Below are 20,631 nucleotides of genomic sequence, written 5' to 3'. Positions count from 1 at the left end.
AAATCCTAGTCTCATACATTGACACAAGCACATGCGTAGCTTGAACAAATAAATCAGGTATGTGTGTGTATTAGGTGTAAGGAACACATCCTCACCACACCCCACAAAAACTTGTATATATACGTGAATGGATGAAATGGCAACACATTCCAGTAGATTACTACCGAACCGCATTTCAAAACACAGTTAATTGTTGTTTAAAAAGATGGAATCAAAATATGACAACTATATCACTTTCTTTTTTATTATCAAAAAAATTTATTAAAAATCAAAATCATTTTTATTTAAGTCATAAGTATCCTTTAAATTACTTCATTATTTCATTTTATAGTTAAAATTTACTTTTCAATTTTCAATTAATGGTTGCACTTCCAGAAGAAATAATAAATAAGGAGGGCATAGCCCTAAATAAGTTTTTCTTTTTGGATCTTCAAGCGGGGATGAGAGTACGTTACTTCTGAAAGTAATAATTTAAATTACAAGTATATTACGTTCGGTGAGCACCGTTGGACATCATTAATTTAGTTTATAAAAAAGTAAAATTCTAAGAATATTAAATATAAATTAGTTAAAAATGTAAAGATGGATTATTTAAAACAATGTTCGTAGATCGTCATAGAATTTTTCTAATTTAATTCTCTCCCCTTTAACAAAATGAGAAGATAATCCATACAAAATGTAACTTTTAAAATAAAATTCATTTAATATTTTTAATTTAAAGTATTCGTAGATCGTCATAGAATTTTCCTAATTTAAATCTCTCCCCTTTAACAAAATGAGAAGATAATCCATACAAAATGTAACTTTTAAAATAAAATTGATTTAATATTTTTAATTTAAAGTAATAATTTTAATTCCATTTCTGGAGTATAAACCATCAAACAAATTAAAAATAAAATTATTTAAAGATAATTTAGGAATTTGAGCTTGTAAGACCAGATTTGAATCTTACCATCGTCACTCTTAATGAGCAATCTGGAAATTCTTATGTAAATCCCAACTGTGTTTTAAATATGTCTTGACCCTGGACTAGAGATGCACATAGCCGGATTTAAATCCGATCCGGATCGGATAAAAACTGATCCGGTTTTTTCACTAAGTCAAAAAACCGGTTTATAAAAAAACCGGTTCGGATCATAACCGGTTTGGAGGGCCGGATGATGTAACCGGTGTAACCGGTTTCGGTTTGAAAAAACCGGTTTTTAATCTGGTAAAAAATCCGGTCATCCAATTTTTTAAACCTCAGACCGGATTTTTAAACCCCATACCGGATTTTCTTCCGGATAAAAAACCAGTTTTTTATCCGGTTTTTTTCAAACCGGTTTTTAATCCGGTAAAAAATCCGATCGTCTAATTTTTTCCCAAACCAGTTATACTATCCGGTTTTAAAATATCCGATCCGGTTTAAAAAAAACCGGTTTTTCCCAAATCCGATTTCGGATATTTTTTACGCAAAATCGGATATTCGGATTTTTTGTGCACCTCTATCCTGGACAGACAGATTCACTCCAGACTTAAACTTTATTGTACCAAAAAATATTGATATATTAAAATTATTTTAAAATATTATATTTCTATAATATTTATTAACATCATTTCAAATTTTGATGATTTTAATTAAATTATCATTTTATCTTATGTGTTAAAATAAAAAGAATTTGGCAGTTAATTTTTTTTACAGTTATGGACGATTCTAATAAAATTATCGCTAGGTACTGATAAAATCAAAATAAAAAGAATTAAATTAAGTAAAAAAAATTGAAAAACAATAAAAATTGACCAGATGAAATTGAATGGGAAAAAAAACGCTCGACTGATCAAATAAAGTGGGAATGAAATTATTAAGGACTCTCAAATGCAGGGTCACACCTCCAATTTTAAAGTCGTATAATGGAACAGTCCAATTAATTCAATCGTTAATCAGATAAGTAGATCAATCATTGTAATTAAAGTATTCATTTAATACCATGTACGGTAAATCTGCTCTTATTTTGCCATTTGGTTATCCATTTGTCTTTAATATTTCAATTCCATGTTTTTCATGTTAGTTCCGCAATATATTATGAAAGGATTTTCATCACTGTTAAAATTAATTAACACATAAGTATCTATTTAATTAAATCAACCAAATCAAGCTGATAGCATAATTATTAAGAATTACAGTAAAAAAATGAAAACTCATTTGATTATTCCATATGATAGCATAATATCTCAAAAGTAAGAAATAATAAATGTTATTCAAACTCAATATTGTATAATCCTTAATTTGCCTTGTGATGATATCAAGACTTGTTTGATTCTTGATGAAAAAAACATAACCGAAAATAGAGATTGTTCTTGTTTTCTTTTTTAAGAGAGAAAAAGAGAGAGATTCGAGAAAAAATTGTCTACTACGTGAGCTTTTGTAAAAAATTGATTCTACTATATTTTTTAAATCACAAAATAACCGAAAGACCAAAATAACCGTAAGACCCTCTAATTTTCAGTTACAAATAACACCACTCAAACTTATATTTTCACGGTATGGGACAGAGGGTTTTACGCCCAATAATTGCATCCTCAATACTACACTAATCATCACCATGTGTACAACAACATTAATTATCAATTACTTAAATTATATGAATCATTATTAGAAATAAAAAATTCTAACATTCTCTCACTTGATTCCTATATGACAAGTATATAACATATTAACATAATTTGAGCTCACTTAAATAACGTGATATACAAGTCACAACTTCGTAACTAAACTGACCAAATCATGGTGGTCACGGGCCTGGCAAATGTCCTGATTCCTTCCATTTATTAAAGGTCAATCCAATTCAAACAGACACAATTTTATAAGATCCAACATCTATAATCATAACAAAATATGCATAATTGAAATATGATTCATAGATAATCAAAATCCAAACAAACATTGATATCTAGAGTATCAAAGAAACATAAATGTGTAAGACATATATTCATACATGTATGACTAATCATCTGCTATACAATGACTTCGCGACTACTCCCATTTCACTAACATGACCAATAAATGTTTTAGGAGTTAGTCCTTTAGTCAATGGATCCGTACTCATATCATTGGTGTCAATATGTACTATTTGAACTCTTTGATTTTGCACATCTTCTTTGACAAATAGATACTTTAAATTCATATGCTTGGAACCCTTGGAGTATCTATCATTCTTAGAGAATAATATAGCCACCGCATTATCATAATACATCTTCATCAGTTTAGCAATGGTACCAACGATGCCTAAACCATCAACAAAATTGTGCAACCATAACAATTGAAATGTAGCTTCAAATTATGCTATAAATTCAGCCTCTATAGTGGAAGTAGCAATGACAGACTGCTTACCACTCTTCCATGAGACAGCTCTATCAGCTAGAAGAAACATATAGTCGAATGTAGACTTTCGGGTATCTGAACATCCGACATAGTCCGAGTCTGAGTAACCAACAACCTCAAGGTTACTAGTTCTATATGTAAGCATGTGATCCTTAGTGCCTTGCAAGTACCTTAAAACTTTATTTGCAGCTCTCCAATGAACCAGTCCATGATTTGATTTATAACAACCCAACATACCAACCGCAAAGCTTATATCCAACTTAGTATAGGACTGAGTATACATCAAACTCTTGACTAAAGAAGCATAAGGAATATTATCCATTTTTAACTTGGAGCTTTGCCACCACTAGAACCAGTATTTGAATTACCACAGTAGGTAAAGTTGGCTTGGGAAAGTTTGACCTTAAGGTCTTCTCTTTTCATTGTCTCCTCTTGCAAGAGCATGACCTTAGTATCCGAAAGAGACCATTTTCCTTAAGTTGGTTGTATGTTCTCCGAAATAGCATGAAATCATCACCCTTACATGATTTCAGCATGAACTCAACCAATACCCTCTAACCAAGATTTATATCCAATCTTTTAAGACAGTTGTAGTTATTCACCATGTGAGTAATGTATTCTTCCATTAACTGAGTTATAATGTACTCTCTATTAGATAAATCATCAATAAGAGCAGCAACAACAGACTTATACACAATGTCTTTCATAATACACTTCTTAATTTCAGCCACAAATTCCCTTAGTAACGGTCGGTTTAGTGGGCTCATCCATAACTAGAGCTAAATCGAGTCCCAAAAGGCCAGCATTTAGCTTGACATATTCGATCTAATCATTATAGTTCTGTCCATTAAACTTGATATCATTGCCAATCATATTTGACATAGTAGAGACCATTGCAAACATTTACATCTTCCATATTAATTTCTTTGAATTTAAACCACAATTCAAACTATAACATATACCAAAACATTGCATTTAAATTCACTTTTGGGCTAAATCTAACCACAACCAACAATCATCAAACATTCATCATTCTTATAACATATATAAGGTCAATCATTAAGTTTACTTTAACATACAAGTCATCTTTGGATGTAACTTATATATTAATTAAAAAAAAGTTCATAACCTACTTTACTTATTATTAACTATGAATAAGATCTACCTTTGGGTAATCGTATAACTACATGTTAATAACTATAAATGTTTATTATTTTTAAATATCATTTATGATGCTACATCAAATAAACATTTACAAACATAATACAAATCATTTAATGAATTTCGAGTGAGCCACTTTGGTGACTAACACACTCATAAAATATTAAAGATTTAAATCATGATCCAAAACTGTTTGATGTGATATTACACTTGTCACGGCAACGTCATTAACTATACTTGTCACAACAACGTCATACACCATCAAACCAGGATCATATCATTGTTCCTTATCAATTAACAATCAATCAATCAAACATCAATATCATAGTCAATTGTTAATTTATAATTTCAATTAATCTTCAATAAAAAAATACTCAAATTTCTTATGAAACCTTATAAAACCTAAATTGGTGATTTAATTCCTATTAAACCCGGCTATGATACCAAATGTTAAAATCAATTAATCTTGCATGCGGAAACAATTAACACATAATGATCTTGATATGGTAATTAAATCAACCAAATCAATCTCATGGCATAATTTAAGAATTACAGTAAGAGAAATGAAAACTTACTTGAATATTCTATTATGATAGTTGAATATCTTAAAAGCAAGAAATAATAAATGTTATCCAATCTCAATATTGTATAATCCTCAATTCACCTTGTGATGATATCAAGACTTGTTTGATTATTGATGAAATAATCAGAACCTCAAAACAGAGATTATTCTTGTTTTCTTTTTTAAGAGAGAAAAAGAGATAACCTCGAGAAAAAAACTGATATGCTATGTGAGCTTTTAAAGAATTGATTCTACTATGTTTTTTAAATCATAAAATTATCGAAAGACCAAAATAATTGAAAAAACCACTCTACTTTTCAGTTATACATAATATCACTCAAATTTATAATTTCACGATATGTGACAGAGGAATTTATATATGATAATTACATCCTCAATATTACGTTAATCATCACTTTGTGTATAACAACAACAACAATTATCAATTAATTAAATTATAAAAATTAATATTAAAAATAAAAAATTCTAACATCGAGCTCTAACGTAGAAATGAATAATCTGATATTAAAAAAAATATCAAGTATGATTCCAATCTTAATAATACCACGGGACTTGGGTGTTGGATAATATTATAATAATACCCCGGATGAGGTCTCGGTCGGTAGCGTTTCACTAACTTCCATTTCTGATAGAACCACTAGGGTAGGACCGAACGCAACGCAACACAAAGCTAAGTTCTTTTATTCATCATGTCCCCACCGACTAAACACCGAGCGGAGCATAGCAATAGTGGGGGAAGTGGGACCCAACACGTCAGCTTCCAAATATTTTTATAAAAAAATGATAATAAATTAAATAATAGTAGGTGTGAATCGGTGAATGGATTTTTGTAGAGCAAGAAAAAGGATAGGCTCTCCTCTCCCGTAGGTGTCACCATCTCACCAACCCCATTTTCGCTTACCTTTGTATTATGTCGTGGTATTTAAATCGAAAAAGTTTACGTCTTAATATACGATTAAAGAAAATTATTATCATAAATATTATTATTTTTAATATTTTTGATAAAAAAATCGATGAATGGATTTTGGAGAGCAAGAAAAAGGATAGGACTATCCTCTCCAGTAGGTGTCACCATCTCACCAATCCCATTTTCCCTTACCTTTGTATTATGTCGTGGTATTTAAATCGAAAAATTTCACGTACGACATCTTAATATACGATTAAAGAAATTTATTATCATAATTATTATTATTTTGTAATATTTTTGATAATAAATTACCTAAGAGATTATTATTTTTACCGAAAATATTATTATTGAGCGCTTTATCGAGTTTGTTAATATATTCGGTAAAATACTACTTAAAATATTTTTTATCATAAATGTTAATATTAATCACTTGATCGGAAATATTACTGAAAATATTAAAAAAATAATAACATTTTCGATAATATATTTTCTTAATTGACGTAAGACAAAACTTCCCATTCAAATCACATTCATCAAATAAACAAAATCCTCAAAAACCTAAATATTCAATTTATGTTCACTGTAACGTAGTAACAATTTGGTGACACCAACATACATTAAACAACAATATTCAATAAATTATGTATATAATATAAAAGAAAAAATAATATCCTTTTTAAAAAGTTTTGACACTAAAAAACACCCATATTCTAACAATTTTAACAATAAAAATCTTAAAATTCAATTTTTATAAAAAAAAATCTTCATATAAATTTTAAATTTATTGCTCTAAATTTTTTTTTCTAACTCTGCCACGCATAAAGTGATATTTTAAGAAAAGAAAAGAAAATCTATATATATATATATATATATTTGTTTACTTAAAATTATCTTATGCGTTATGTGGTTGGCAATGACATTGTGTGTTGGTTCGACGATATTTGAAAAGGTTTTGAAAGAAAACCGAGGTTAAAAAGTCAGAATTGGTAATACTAATGACTAAGATAATTTAAAATAAGAGAAAGAAAACAACTCAATTACCATTTTGTTAACGACAGCTTTGACGTTTGGCAGATTAGTGTTGAGCATTTAGAAATGAAAAGAATATTAGGAGAGCTGATCTGGTTTTGGTCAAACCTCACGATTGGGTTTCTCTTCTTTTTCGGTGGAGTTGAGGGACCGGAAGTAAGCCCCCAACAAAAACAAGTAGAAAGCAGCTTCCCGCATTGCAATGACTTCTTTTATCGCATGCGTTAGGTTTGTGGACATCAATCATCTTTTTTCTTTCTATTTCTATACTTTCTGTTTTAATATTTATTTAAATATTAATCTAAAATATTTATAAGTAATAATATTTATTTAAAATATTTTCAATAATAAATGTTCAAATATTTCTATAATTGATGGTGTTTGATCTTAAAATTTTTATAAATAACAATTATCCATTTAACAACTGAGCTATTGATTCGTATAATTTTTTTTTTAATTGAGAAGAGAATAGACTTAGCAAAAACGTGTAAGTTTTACATCAAACATAAACTGGGTTTATCTTTATCTAAAGCTGGAAGTATAGCTGGAGGGAGGGTCTTCCAAAATGGATATATTGTTAGACTACGAAATAGAAAGCTTGGCAATGGTGTCTGCTGGAGAGTTGTTTCGTCGACGAACCCAAAATAGAGCCGTTGCCCATGCTTTGGTACGTAATTTGTCGATAGCACGAACCAAAAGAAGTGAGCTCAGTCTTGCATCTGGTACCTCCAAAAGTTTAACTGATTCAAGGGAATCAGTTTGTATCACCAGTAGCCAAAACCTTGATCCCAAGCTATTTGGAGACCAGTGAAAATGGCTCAAAGCTTAGCTTGGAGAGGCTGCACAGCTCCAATCATTTTGTTGAATCCAAGACCCTTCATGATCACGGAAGACATCGCCAACTGAGCCATAACATGTAGTCGCAGAGACGAGGTCATCAACGTGAAGCATATCCATATGGATTAGGAGCTTCCCAATGGGACGGTGCTTGAGCTGGATTATTAGTCGGTTTCCTTTGAGCATTTTTTAAAATGATATATTTTTTTGATAGCAAAATGATATATTTTTTGATAGCAAAATGTATATTTTTCTTGAAATTTTATAGGATAAACTATATATTTAATACTTAAATTATCAGTTTTAATTCGATTTAATATCTAAACTTTTATTTTTTTAAAACCGTATCTAATATTTAGTTTTTGTTTCATTTTAGTATCACATTGTAAAAACTTAACGCATTTAGTACCTAAACTATTAATTTTGGTCAGTTTTAGAACCCAACTTTCATTTTTTTTCAATTTTTTTGAATTAATCACTGATATCCAATCTATTGACCGACTAATCCATGTCAGATACTGTAGAGGAGAGGGTGACCATCGCAATCGAATTTAATCCATTCGCAACTAACCCCTAACTTTGCTTAAGGATATAGTACCTCATCTCACTAGACCAACTAATTGTTGGCATTTAACGTTAAAGTTTGAACATATGTACTAAAACAATATAAAAATTAAATTTAGATAGAATTTTAGAAAAATTAAAAGTTTATATATTAATATAGAAAAATAATAGTTTAGATAGTAAATGCATAATTTACCCAATTTTACAAGTTTTAGCTTGGGAAATGAAAGTAGTCAGGAGAAGGGTTAATGGTCAATGTGGGCAGGCGGGAGTAGGTGAGCCGTGAGTGGCAAAGGAAGCCTTTTCCTTTTCCACGCTTATATATTATTTCAAAGCTCTCCTTGCTGCGCTCACCAATTCCACATCCATTTACCATTTTCTTCTTCTTCATCATCCTTAGCTTTTGCTTTCATTTTCAGGTTTGTTTTTGCCGATTCCCTTGAACAATCATGCTTCTTAGTTAATTTATTTTCCTTTCTGGTTTTCCATCATGTTTCGTTGTTTGCCTTTATATACATCATATATCGTTGGATCGCCATGGTTTTTGAGTTCCGTTTTTGAATGCCTCTGGAAAATTTTGTTTTCTCTTCTGTTTTCTAAACAACCCGTAGACCGGTTAAAGCATCACACCCTAGCGACGAGAGCCGATTGTTATCTCTTGGTTTTAATTTTATAGTACCTGTTTTTCTTAGACTTGTATGGAACTAAGTATTCCACTTAATTGTTTGGGAGAAAAAGATGAATTACGTGTGCAAATGTTATTATTTCAATAATAAAATAGATTGAATCAGGTCAAAACTCTGATTCTTACTCAAAGCCAGATTATGAATCACTGTCAATCACGTTAGATTACAAGTTGAAATGAACTTGATTCATTCATTCAGTCATTTCCGTATATTCGAGAGTTTTAATATTTTTTCTTTATGCTAAAGAAGGTAATTAATCTCACCTGTAGAATCGACTTGTTTGTACCATTTATTATCATTTACTCAATCTAGGGTCTCATTTGTAGGCAGAAGCAACAAATCCTCTTTCTTCCCGTGGACCCCACCAGCACCATAACCATGATCGTAAACGTGAAAGAATCAACAATGGTACGGCCGGCGGGCGAGACCCCACGGAGGAGCCTGTGGAACGCCAACGTGGACTTGGTGGTACCCAGGTTCCACACCCCCAGTGTTTACTTCTACAGACCTACGGGAGCGGCCAATTTCTTTGACCCGCAGGTGATGAAGGAGGCACTGAGCAAGGCACTGGTGCCGTTTTACCCCATGGCGGGGCGGCTGAAGAGGGACGAGGATGGAAGGATCGAGATCGATTGCAATGCCGAAGGGGTGCTCTTTGTCGAGGCTGAGACTGCTTCCGTGATCGATGACTTTGGTGATTTTGCACCCACCTTGGAGCTCAGGCAACTCATTCCAACCGTTGATTATTCCAGTGGCATCTCCACTTATCCACTCTTGGTTTTGCAGGTAATGAGTTTTCACTTTTCACCGCATTCATCTATTTTTTATTAGTAAGTGAATATTAGCTTTACATATACACCGTGTAGTTTTTTTTAATAAGAGAAAGATAAATTTATATAAAAGATAGAGATTTAAAATGATATTTTAAAAATATTTTCTTTTTGAGCTTTTTCAAATTGGATAATTAAAAATTCAGCATTTACGTAAAGATATCTACGTATAAACAACATTAATATTAATATTAGTTAGTGACTGATCCATATATATATATATTACCACATGTATATCAACAACATAAAATTTATTGAAAAATATAAAAAAATCGATTTTAAGATAAGCAACATGAATCAACTTATTTTAGTGGTTAAATGAATTGTTGATGTTTCTAAAAGTTACGGATTTGAGCATCAATGATGGCAAGGTGATTGATTGTTCATTGTCAAATACGTCTTCCACACGTTAAGATTCGTGTTTTCCCTACTTTCAATTTTATTTTCTTTTTTATTCGCATCCGAAAATAAGATATTTCACCCAAAAATTATTTATAATATTTAAGATAAAATACCAAGTTTATGAGAGAACTAACAGTTATACCTTATTAATATTTTTAAAAATTTTATTCAAGATATATATCTCAACAATAAATTTATTGTCAACCAAAATAGATATTGGTTGGTTAGTAGCCCCAACTCCGCCAACCTCCCAACTAAGCAAAAAAGGGGGAAATGTTGGGTGGAATGAAAGTGATGGTAGTAGAAGAAAACAAGTTTAGTGATGAAGTTGGTGAAACAACAGCAAACCATCCCACTTTATTAATGATTTGATCCACTAGCCTACACGGGCCATTATATTTGACTTGTTTGTTAGCTGCCCTGCCTAAGCGTCCCAACTTTTTGTGGGTTAGCATGATTTGGTGCGTATGTGAATGCTGTAGGACTAGGAGCTAACCTTTGGCCGTGTCAGTTGCCTTACGAGTTGTGTCGTTATCGGTTGAGCTTTGGTGGTTGCCTACCACCAACAAATTTGCTAGTGGAAACCTAATATATGTTATCATTAGGGTCTAATCTAGTAGTATATTTCTAGGCCTGCAGGTGAAGTTAGGCTAATCCTCATTTTAAGCAATGGATACTTAGATTTCATGCTCTTGTTCATGTATTTGTTGAATAACTTTGGAAGCAATTATAGCAGATTTCTGAATACAACTGAATACATCATGCTCTTGTTCATGTATCTGTTCAGGTCACATTTTTCAAATGTGGTGGTGCATCATTGGGTGTTGGCATGCAACATCATGCAGCAGATGGATTTTCTGGTCTCCACTTTATCAATACATGGTCTGATATGGCTCGTGGTCTTGACCTCACGGTTCCACCGTTCATTGACCGGACCCTTCTCCGTGCCCGGGATCCTCCACAACCCGCATTCCACCACATTGAATACCAACCTCCTCCTGAATTGAACATTCCACCCCTGTCCACAGGTCCTGAAAGCACAGCAGTCTCCATTTTCAAATTGACCCGGGAACAACTCAATGTAATCAAAGCCAAGAGCAAGGAAGATGGGAACAGTGTTAACTATAGTTCATACGAGATGTTGTCAGGTCATGTGTGGAGATCGGTCTGCAAGGCTCGTGGACTTACCGATGATCAAGGGACCAAATTGTACATCGCCACTGATGGAAGGTCTAGGTTGCGTCCTCCACTTCCACCTGGTTACTTTGGAAATGTGATCTTCACTGCTACCCCAATCGCTGTGGCAGGCGATCTAATGTCAAAGCCAACATGGTTTGCTGCAAGCCGTATTCACGATGCATTGGCTCGGATGGACGATGAATATCTAAGATCAGCCCTTGATTACCTAGAACTTCAGCCTGATTTATCAACCCTTGTTCGAGGAGCTCATACTTTCAAGTGTCCAAACCTTGGAATTACTAGCTGGGTTAGGCTACCAATCCATGATGCGGATTTCGGCTGGGGACGGCCGATATTTATGGGTCCCGGAGGTATTCCGTACGAGGGGTTATCTTTCGTGTTACCGAGCCCCAACAATGATGGGAGCTTATCAGTTGCCATCTCCTTGCAAACCGAACACATGAAAGTGTTTGAGAAGCTCTTTTATGACTTTTAAAGGGGAAAACACACAACATATAGAAACAATATATCCCGAACCTGGTTTATTAGATCTGGTAAACGTTTCGTTTCCCCATTTTTTCATACATTCTCAAGCTTTACTTGTTACAGCCCACATTCTTATGCATAGGGAAAAAAGAAGTTTGGACATAAGTTGTTTTACGATTACTAATTTCGGTTCAATATCAATGTTGGCATGAAATGATCCTAATTTAAGTATCATTGTTTAGATTACACAAACTGCAATTGTATCGGCTTCACAATCTTGAAACAGTCTCTCAAGTTCGAATTCTTTTGTTTTTTGGGGGTTTATTTTCAAAGTTGACTTGTCTACAAAACCATCTCAATTCTGAATGTTTGCATAAATAAACGATTGCCGATAGAGATTTCTTACTTCATACTCAGTTGTATAAATAACAAAACCTTTATTTAAACGATATATAAATGGGTAGAAAGTAGGAACAAGCTGCAACAAAAGACACAGGTTACGGACCGAGTTCAAATAACCATTCCCTTTCTGTCTTAAAATCTTCCACCAAAAACTTTAAAGAGCGAGCGAGAGAGAGAGAGAGACTTCAAATCGTTGGAGCTTCATCCAAAAGTTGGATCTGGCAGTTGGTGATGGTCAGAAGATATTGAGAAATAAAGCTGGAAATGATAGGATAAGGGTGAAGATTACATGTAACCCAACAGGTAACAGAAGGCAAGGTGGGTTGAGGAGCGGTGGAGCTGCGTTTTTCTTGTTAGGATGGTGGGGGGCATTTGCACCACCGTATGCACCTTTTCCACCCTTTGATTTCTCAGACTGAAAAATTTTGTGATGCTGCTTGTAGTATTCGTCTTTGTCGTCAACTTTTGCCGAGCTGTTGAGACCTGCATGCTTCAACACTGAAATTCCGACTAGTTTCAGGGAAGACCATTTCAACAGACAGGAAATGAAAACAATGGAACTCTTATTTTTACCATTGGTGTCGTGTCCTTGAACAACGGATCCCGAGAGATTGACATCCGGATATTTTAGTAAAGGGGAACCTTCAAGCTTCCTGCATGAAAGGCTAGTTGTACACCACAAAACTATGAACCATGCAAAAAACTTCAACGTCATTCCTTTCAATTTCAACTGATAGTTTTGAAAGAAAGAAATCGCTTTTTTCTTCTTCTTCCTATAATTCAAGAGAAGAAGGGAACTTGGTGAAGATGTGGAAGACCATTGTCGTATTTAACCATCTATGCAGGAATAATTGAAATATGAAAAGAATGGAAGAAAGGTAGCCTGAATAAAGGATCATCTTCTGTACGTGGCATCAAAAAGCAAATGCCCAACCAATTTTATTTTTTCAGTTTTCTCGTGGACTGTTTTTAAGTCATTTATTTTGCTGTAATGCCATTGTCTACTCAAGTATTTCACGGTCCAGTTCTTCGCAACCGGATTCTTTTTTCTAGTATCTAACTTGAATTACAATTTTTTTACGAATTAAAACATATTTTTATTATTATATTTAACTTCTAATTTTATATATATTTTTTAAAAAACCATAACTTGAATTATCATAGTTGATGAAGAATAACTGCACATATCGATAATAGTAATGGTTCTTGGACGAAGCTTTTCAAGAATTATTTATGGATGTAAAAAATATTAAAGACGCAATTTTGACATCCAGTCGGCTTATAAGTCTCTTCGAGCTAATAATTGGGACCCCAAGTCCTCGATTTGGAAGGATATCTGGAGTACCCCTGTTCCTCAGCGAATTCGCTGTTTTTTCTGGCTCGCCTATCGAAGTAAGCTGCTCACTAGCGATGAAAGATGCAAAAGAGGCATCTCGGGCTCGGCTTGCTGTCAGCTCTGCTCGGCCACGGTTGAATCGACCCTTCATGCCCTTCGAGATAGCCCCAATACCTCGAATCTTTGGAGTCGAATTATCCCTCGAGATATGCACAACTCCTCTTTAGATCTTCACTCTTGGATTCATGTGAATATTATTGATAATATTATTCATGCTGGTTGGAATATTCCTTGGAAATTTATTTTTGCAGCTCTCACACGGTCCCTTTGGAAAAGAAGAAACGATCTTATTTTCAACAATGAAGCCATCTCTGAACCGGATATTATGCGAGCAAGCATTAACTGGGCGAGGTATTTTAATGGTAACTTACCTTCTCCTTCTCATAATCCCGTGTTGGAAGAAGATAACAGGCATTGGAAAGCGCCAGAATCAGGTTGCTGCTGTCTTATTGTTGATGGAGCTGTCTCCCAGCCGAGTGGTGAAGGCTCGATCGGTGGCCTCATTCGAGATAACGACGGAAACTGGATTATAGGCTTTCACAAAGGAGTGGGCATTCTGTAACCTCTCCATGCTGAGCTTTGGGCTATTCACGACGTTTTATACTTCGCCTGGCAGCAAGGATTCGAAACTATCCAAGTTCAATCTGACTGCCATCAAGCGGTCCATCTGATCAACGACCTTGCTGCCTCCTCTTCTCCTCGGTCGTTGGTGCGTACTATTGACAATATTCGGACCAAAGTGTGGCATTCGGAAGTCTGATGGATTCCGAGAGAAGGAAACAGCCCTGCAGACTTCATCGCCAAGCTCCCCATTGTTCATGATGGTGTCTTCACCATCCTTGAAGACCACCCCGCTGGCATCCAGCACTTGTTCGATCGTGACCGTATGGATCTTTAGCTTCGCAAGCCTCCTTCCCTAGGCTTCTAATCTTTCTATTAAAAGTAATAAAATAATAATACATTAAAAATTTAAATATGGTCAACAAACATTCAATAAGTTACCGTTTCACAGTTTAATATAAAAGTTCTGGTTGATGCAAGAATAGAATAATTAAATATGGTTCATTTTCCTAAAAGCATTAGATTGTGGTTGATCAACAATGGTAAAGTAGTTTAGGGGTGTAGTTAAGCAAAAGTAGCCATCGAATAAGATGTCAATTCTTTCTCCACCATCGCCCATAAAAAAAAAAAAGTGCATGTTTTTTTTTTCTTACTAATTTACCCAAATGTTATATCTTTTTTTAAAATCAAATGTGTAATGTAACCTAATACAAGGCTAAAGAAAGATGTAACACCCCAATTCATACTCGACCCGAATACGAGTCCGAGATGTCACATTGTCTTTTTAAAACAATATTCTTACCAAATAACATAATATTTGAACATATTTTAAGAAAATATGATAATATACTATTAAATAATGTTTGTTATAAAATTTTAAGGGAAAAACGTATTTATGAACAGTAAAATACTGTATGAACAATACCATGAAAAGTAATAAACAATACCATGAACAATGTTAAACAATACCATGAACAGTACCGTGAAATCAAAATTTTTCAGATTGCAAACAGGGAACCGATTCCCCTGCTACAGTAAAAAAAAGGTGCATGTTTTTTTTTACTAATTTATCCAAATGTTATATATATTTTTTTTAAATCAAATATGTGTAATGTAACCTAATACAAGGATAAAGAAAGATGTGACTTAAAATATTATAAACAACGTAACATTTTATGTTGCGCGTAACATAAAAGATTATATTTTTTAACATTTTCGGTTTAATCTAAAATATTATGAAAAAGATAACATTTTCTGTTGTAACTTAATAACTTAAAATATTACGAATAAGGTTTGCAGTCGAAAAAAAAGTAAGAAAAAATTAATATTTTAGGTTGCGCGTAACCTAAAATATTATGTTGTTTATAATATTTTAGGTTGCGAATTTTCCTAAGCATTATATTAAGTGGTTGTACCTTAGAATTTTTCATCCATTCTAAGCCAACTTCATGCAAATAGGGATGGGCATCTACATATTATTTTTTCAATTAAATCTCTGTTTTTATTGAATAAAAATAATATTTATATTATTTCGTGTCGAGTCGAGTCAGGTTTGAATTTTGTCTCAAAAAATCGGGTCGAGTTCGAATAGAGGATGTAGAATTTTTGAATCGGATCGAGTCGGATTGGCCCAAACTCGACCCGTGCCATCCCTACATGCAAAGACTTGACTTCAATTCCACACTAGCCCAAAGCAATTTCTGAATGCAGTATCTTAAAATGAAAGCCTGTCCTTAAAACTCTCATATATTTTAAATATTTTTACTAATAATATTTTAAAATTTTATAAATTTACTTTTCCTAAACTTTTATAAATTTATCCCAACATAAAAATTTACATTAATCCCTAACCTAATAAACAAAGAGTAGACGGCCACCAATATGCTAGGCATAAGAGATAAGTTTATTCTTATATGGCTGCTTATCTAGGAAAGCCATCAGTCTTATCCCAAATGACTCTAATTTGCTTCCAATAAAACATCATTAAATGCATCTTCCTGTATATCCTCTCCACCTTTCATATAGAAATGATCAGATCAAGCAAATATAACTGTAGTCTTTAATGATGTATTTAGCAATATTTCCTAAATTATCAGAAAATTTATTCTTAAATTAATTCTTGATTTTTTTTTAATTTTAAGCAATACTTAAAAATTATCTTTGTTTTTCATCCTAGAAGTGTACAACATCCAATAAATTATTTTTATTGTTTTTTAAAAAGTTATTTTTAAAGGGGTCAATTTACTAATAAAACCAATAAGAACAAACCATATACCGCATATATCAGTCCGTACATACCATCATCACAAAGATTTTGTTAACCAGAGTCGGATCGAAAGCTAAAAGCAGATTAACAGTGAAGCGGTTAGAAAACCCTATCTAACTTCTTTTTCTTCTTTCCGATTAGAGCTTTCAAAAACAAAATCTGACAGGTAAATGAAGAAGGAGAAGAGCTCCCGATCAACAATATCATCTTTCCAAGTATTTTCGATCCATGTTTGCTGCGGGCTAGCCTTGGCCGTTGGATTTTGGGTGGCCCACAATATTTATTCCATCAATCTCATCTCTGATCCCTCCGCCACTCTTCGTTTGATCTGGGTACCCCCCTCAAATTTCTTTACTTTCTTCATTGTCTCCAATTTCCTTTTGTTTTTAATGATTTATTTTTCTTTGTTAGGCTGTTGAATTCCCGGTTGTTATCCTTCTTTTCAGTTGTTGTAGACAGAAATGCTCGGTTAGCCAACAATTTCAATTCAACTTTTGTTACTATTTCTTATTTTCAAGTGTTTTACGGAACTCTTCTATATTGGGCTTTTACAGTATTTGAAAGCTATTTGCCGAGGTTTGCTGGGACTTCCTTTCGGTTAGTGTTAAGCTGATAATGCCACTTGAATACTATATTTTCAGCAGTATATTTGTATAATTTGTATGTCTTCTGATTTCTAGGTGCTCTTTTAAATGCGCTTGGAGCGTTAGTTTTGGGGGCACCCGTCGGATTGCAGTAAGCGATCCTTAGCATTATTACTATGGTTGTGACAATATTATGCAAGGCAGCCAATTGGCCTTGCTTTTCAGTTTTAATTATGGTTTAGAAGCGAGTTATTGAAAAATCATGCATTAACTGTATTCCTCTGTTGTTGTATGCAGATACTTTGAAAGGACAGTTAGTTGGTCTCTTCTGATGTCTTCATTGACTGTAAGTTTCCAAGTTTTAATTCTACTGTCTGTTTATATTACATTTTCTGACATCTAGCATTATCAAACATCTTTGAATGCTTAAAATTCAACTCTTCTATCCTCTCTGTGTTGGGCATGCATAATCGGGCAGCAATATGTTTCCTTTTACATATTTATTTCATTTAATTTTGTTTATAAAATCCTAAAGGTATATCATGGTTCTGTTCCTCTCTCCTTTTTGCCCCTTGTTTGCTATCCTCACTTGGATACCATGTTGGATTTTTAATTTGTTCATGTTTCCTCTTAGTCAATAGGCAGTATTGATGAGTTTCTGTTCTGACATAATTATTTGAATTTCTAGTTGTATTTTGTTCTTCAAAATTACCAGCAATGTGAACCTTTACTCACCATACATGCACTAATTTATGTTTTGGTGCGTTTTTACAGTTTGTACCTACATTTTGTGTTTATGGTTCATGTTGGACAGATTGGCATCGCATATTTGCATGTACAAAGTAAGTGTTTCTTGTAGATGCTGACTTGCATGTACAGCTTGTGTTTCTTATGCCTACAGCTTATGTAAATGCTGGCTCTGCCTTTTCCCATGGACATTATGAGTCTTTTTTTATGTGTTTGTTCATTTTTCAAGTTATATTAGACTTGCTATTGGTAACAACTTTTGTATTTACCATATTACTTTATTAGTTTCGGTACCAACTCACAGATGAACATCTGGCTTCACTCTTTAAAACATGTATAATTTTTTCAACAGGCAGCTGCTTTTTTCTATAGTTTTAGCTTTCATTTGGTGTATTTGTGTGTGGAGAAGGGGGGGAGGGGGAGTCAAAGAGCATGCAGTAGGGTGGCCTTTAGAACATCAATGCAATTTGTTCACTTAATCATTTTATGGGAAATTTGTTATCTAAAGCTTGACAGGTAGAAACGAGAGTAAAGTTTCACAACATGCCTTTTTTAGTAGAAAAGCTTTATGGTTCATATAGTTAGTTTTCAATATAAACTGGAGTGTTAGGTGAACGTTTCTATAGAAAATCTGATTATCCATATAAAGAGGCTGATTTCTTATCCATCTAGGAATTGTTTTCACCTGAATAATGTTTGTTTGAAATGCAGTTTTTTTGCTAGGGTTTTAGTATCTGCTGATATAGATGTTTGGTATCATTCTTTCAGGCCGAATGGACCTTTGGATTTTATGCTTTGTCTACCAGCGCATGGAGCTGTCATTGGAGCTTGGTTTGGTGCTTGTCCTATGCCACTTGATTGGGAACGTCCTTGGCAGGTAGCATCTCCTCCTCTTGATTCATTGTGACTTAGAATTTTGGTTTTCACATTTAATTTAAGTTCTTGTCTTTCTCATTGAGATTTATGTTCATTCCTGTACTCAAATTTTGGATACTTGTTTTATACACTATTACCCTTTCCCCTACTATGAACCTTTCCCTTTTATGGTTGAATTCTGCCATTAAATTCTTGGTGGCATACCAGCCTGACCCTATATTATCTTTTAACAGTCTCAACATTAGGGTAATCGAAGTATGCCTTTCCGCTCATGTTAGTCATGCTTATTTAACAGGCATTTTTGTCAACGAGTGGTTTATCGAAGTGGCTAATATGATTTTTCTTTGTTCACATTAGCTATGAGATACAACCAGGCGTATCCTTTAATGGTTGATATTATTCTTGATTTTTTGTGTGTATGGTTTATTTCATCTCCTTCGGATGACTTGTTAGGATTGGCCAATCTGTGTGAGTTATGGAGCCATGGCTGGTTATGTGGCTGGGATGGTGGGGTCCCTTGCTCTTGCACTAATGCGTGCTGCAGGAGGAAAGCAACTGAAAGCAGAGTAGATGGTTCACTCCTCTTATTTTAGTTAGATTGTATTCTGATTAACTAGTATGTTACTAATTATTTTTTCACTTTGTTTATTCAATCCCCATGTATAAGATCCAACTTTGAACAGAATCTGTAAAAGATGATAAACTGTGAGCCTCAACAAACCACTTGTATGAGAAAGTCAACTTTGTCATACCATCGCCAATCAACGGCGAAAACACACTAGCCGCCTTATCTCATTTATCGCCAAGTAATTTGGTTTGTTTTCATTTATTTGATTCAATTTTCAGTATATAAATTAAAATTTCATAATTATTTGGATCAAATTGATATAATGTAATAGTAAATGTTTTTTAAAATAAATAAAATCAATACAACATATTTTGAGCGACAATTATTTCTTTAAAATCAAACTTATTAGTTTTGATATAATTTTTTTTTTAAAAACCTTAACAATATTCATTATCTATATTTTCTCTAATACTAGGGATGGGAATAGGCCAGGCCAGGTCAGACTTTAATAGACCTGGGCCTGGCCTATAATGATTTGTGTAGGCCTGGGCCTGACATGTGGCCTGTCAAAGACTTTTATTTAAGCCTGACCTGGGTATGTTTAAAAGCCTGGCCTGTTTAAAAGTCTGTTTAACAATAAATATTTAATATTTTTAGTTTAGTCATTAATTTTAGAGTAAAATCCCTATTAAGTCACTCTAAATTAGTATATTTTACAAAGTAATCACTCTAAATAGGCCGACCTATCAAGTTTATAAGGCTTTTTAATAAGCTTAAGTCTGACTTTTTTAGTTAAATAAGCTTTTAAAAAGGCCTGGGTTTAGCCTGTTTAGTTAAATAAATCAGGTTAGGTCAAACTTTATACAGGTCAAGCCCAGGCCCCTGTAGGCCGGCCTGACCTATTCCCACCCCTATCTAAGACCAGATAAATTGGGTATACACTAATTAGGATGGTTTAAAAATATATGAGCCCTTGATATGTGAACAACAATAACATCATCACTAGATTTCAAATAACATTCATAATCAACAGTCACAACCATGATTCCAAAACTGCATGGTCCGACTACAAGCATGCAAAAGAATGTGGGGTACATAAAATTGAAGGTCGGGTGAGTTACTATATAATATAAAATGTAAAAAAAAGAGAGAAGAGTATTGGGTTGCAGAAAACAGTAGATTCCGTGAAGAGGCAAGCCCCTTTCC

The 20,631-nt window shown here is 33.5% G+C and overlaps 3 protein-coding genes and 1 long non-coding RNA gene across 4 annotated transcripts; 2 read left to right on the top strand and 2 right to left on the bottom strand.

Annotated features, from left to right (window-relative positions):
• Positions 1 to 2,987: 2,987 nt before the first annotated feature.
• On the bottom strand, positions 2,988 to 3,683 carry LOC120194327 (secreted RxLR effector protein 161-like). Its single transcript, XM_039196656.1, has 2 exons — positions 3,371 to 3,683; positions 2,988 to 3,265 (listed from the first exon to the last, which is right to left on the bottom strand). Exons 1-2 carry the CDS (start codon positions 3,681 to 3,683, stop codon positions 2,988 to 2,990), a joined length of 591 nt encoding a protein of 196 aa, XP_039052587.1.
• Positions 3,684 to 8,800: 5,117 nt separating this feature from the next.
• Positions 8,801 to 12,075, top strand: LOC120194436 (shikimate O-hydroxycinnamoyltransferase). The gene is made up of 3 exons (XM_039196749.1): positions 8,801 to 8,861; positions 9,455 to 9,914; positions 11,148 to 12,075. Exons 2-3 carry the CDS (start codon positions 9,507 to 9,509, stop codon positions 12,033 to 12,035), a joined length of 1,296 nt encoding a protein of 431 aa, XP_039052680.1. The 5' UTR covers positions 8,801 to 8,861; positions 9,455 to 9,506; the 3' UTR covers positions 12,036 to 12,075.
• A 608-nt stretch (positions 12,076 to 12,683) lies between these two features.
• On the bottom strand, positions 12,684 to 13,097 carry LOC120194438. Its single transcript, XR_005522972.1, has 2 exons — positions 13,001 to 13,097; positions 12,684 to 12,910 (listed from the first exon to the last, which is right to left on the bottom strand). It is a non-coding gene; the product is annotated as an uncharacterized LOC120194438 (long non-coding RNA).
• Positions 13,098 to 16,659: 3,562 nt separating this feature from the next.
• Positions 16,660 to 19,593, top strand: LOC120194437 (glycosylphosphatidylinositol anchor biosynthesis protein 11-like). The gene is made up of 9 exons (XM_039196751.1): positions 16,660 to 16,748; positions 16,817 to 16,982; positions 17,062 to 17,118; positions 17,205 to 17,247; positions 17,331 to 17,385; positions 17,532 to 17,580; positions 18,009 to 18,076; positions 18,750 to 18,858; positions 19,311 to 19,593. Exons 2-9 carry the CDS (start codon positions 16,821 to 16,823, stop codon positions 19,425 to 19,427), a joined length of 660 nt encoding a protein of 219 aa, XP_039052682.1. The 5' UTR covers positions 16,660 to 16,748; positions 16,817 to 16,820; the 3' UTR covers positions 19,428 to 19,593.
• The last annotated feature ends 1,038 nt before the right edge of the window (positions 19,594 to 20,631 follow it).

Source organism: Hibiscus syriacus, unplaced genomic scaffold, assembly GCF_006381635.1.
Source record: "Hibiscus syriacus cultivar Baekdansim isolate YM2019G1 unplaced genomic scaffold, ASM638163v2 tig00116997_pilon, whole genome shotgun sequence".
Classification (NCBI taxonomy): Eukaryota; Viridiplantae; Streptophyta; class Magnoliopsida; order Malvales; family Malvaceae; genus Hibiscus; species Hibiscus syriacus.
This window is presented reverse-complemented; position numbering and strand designations above follow the sequence as displayed.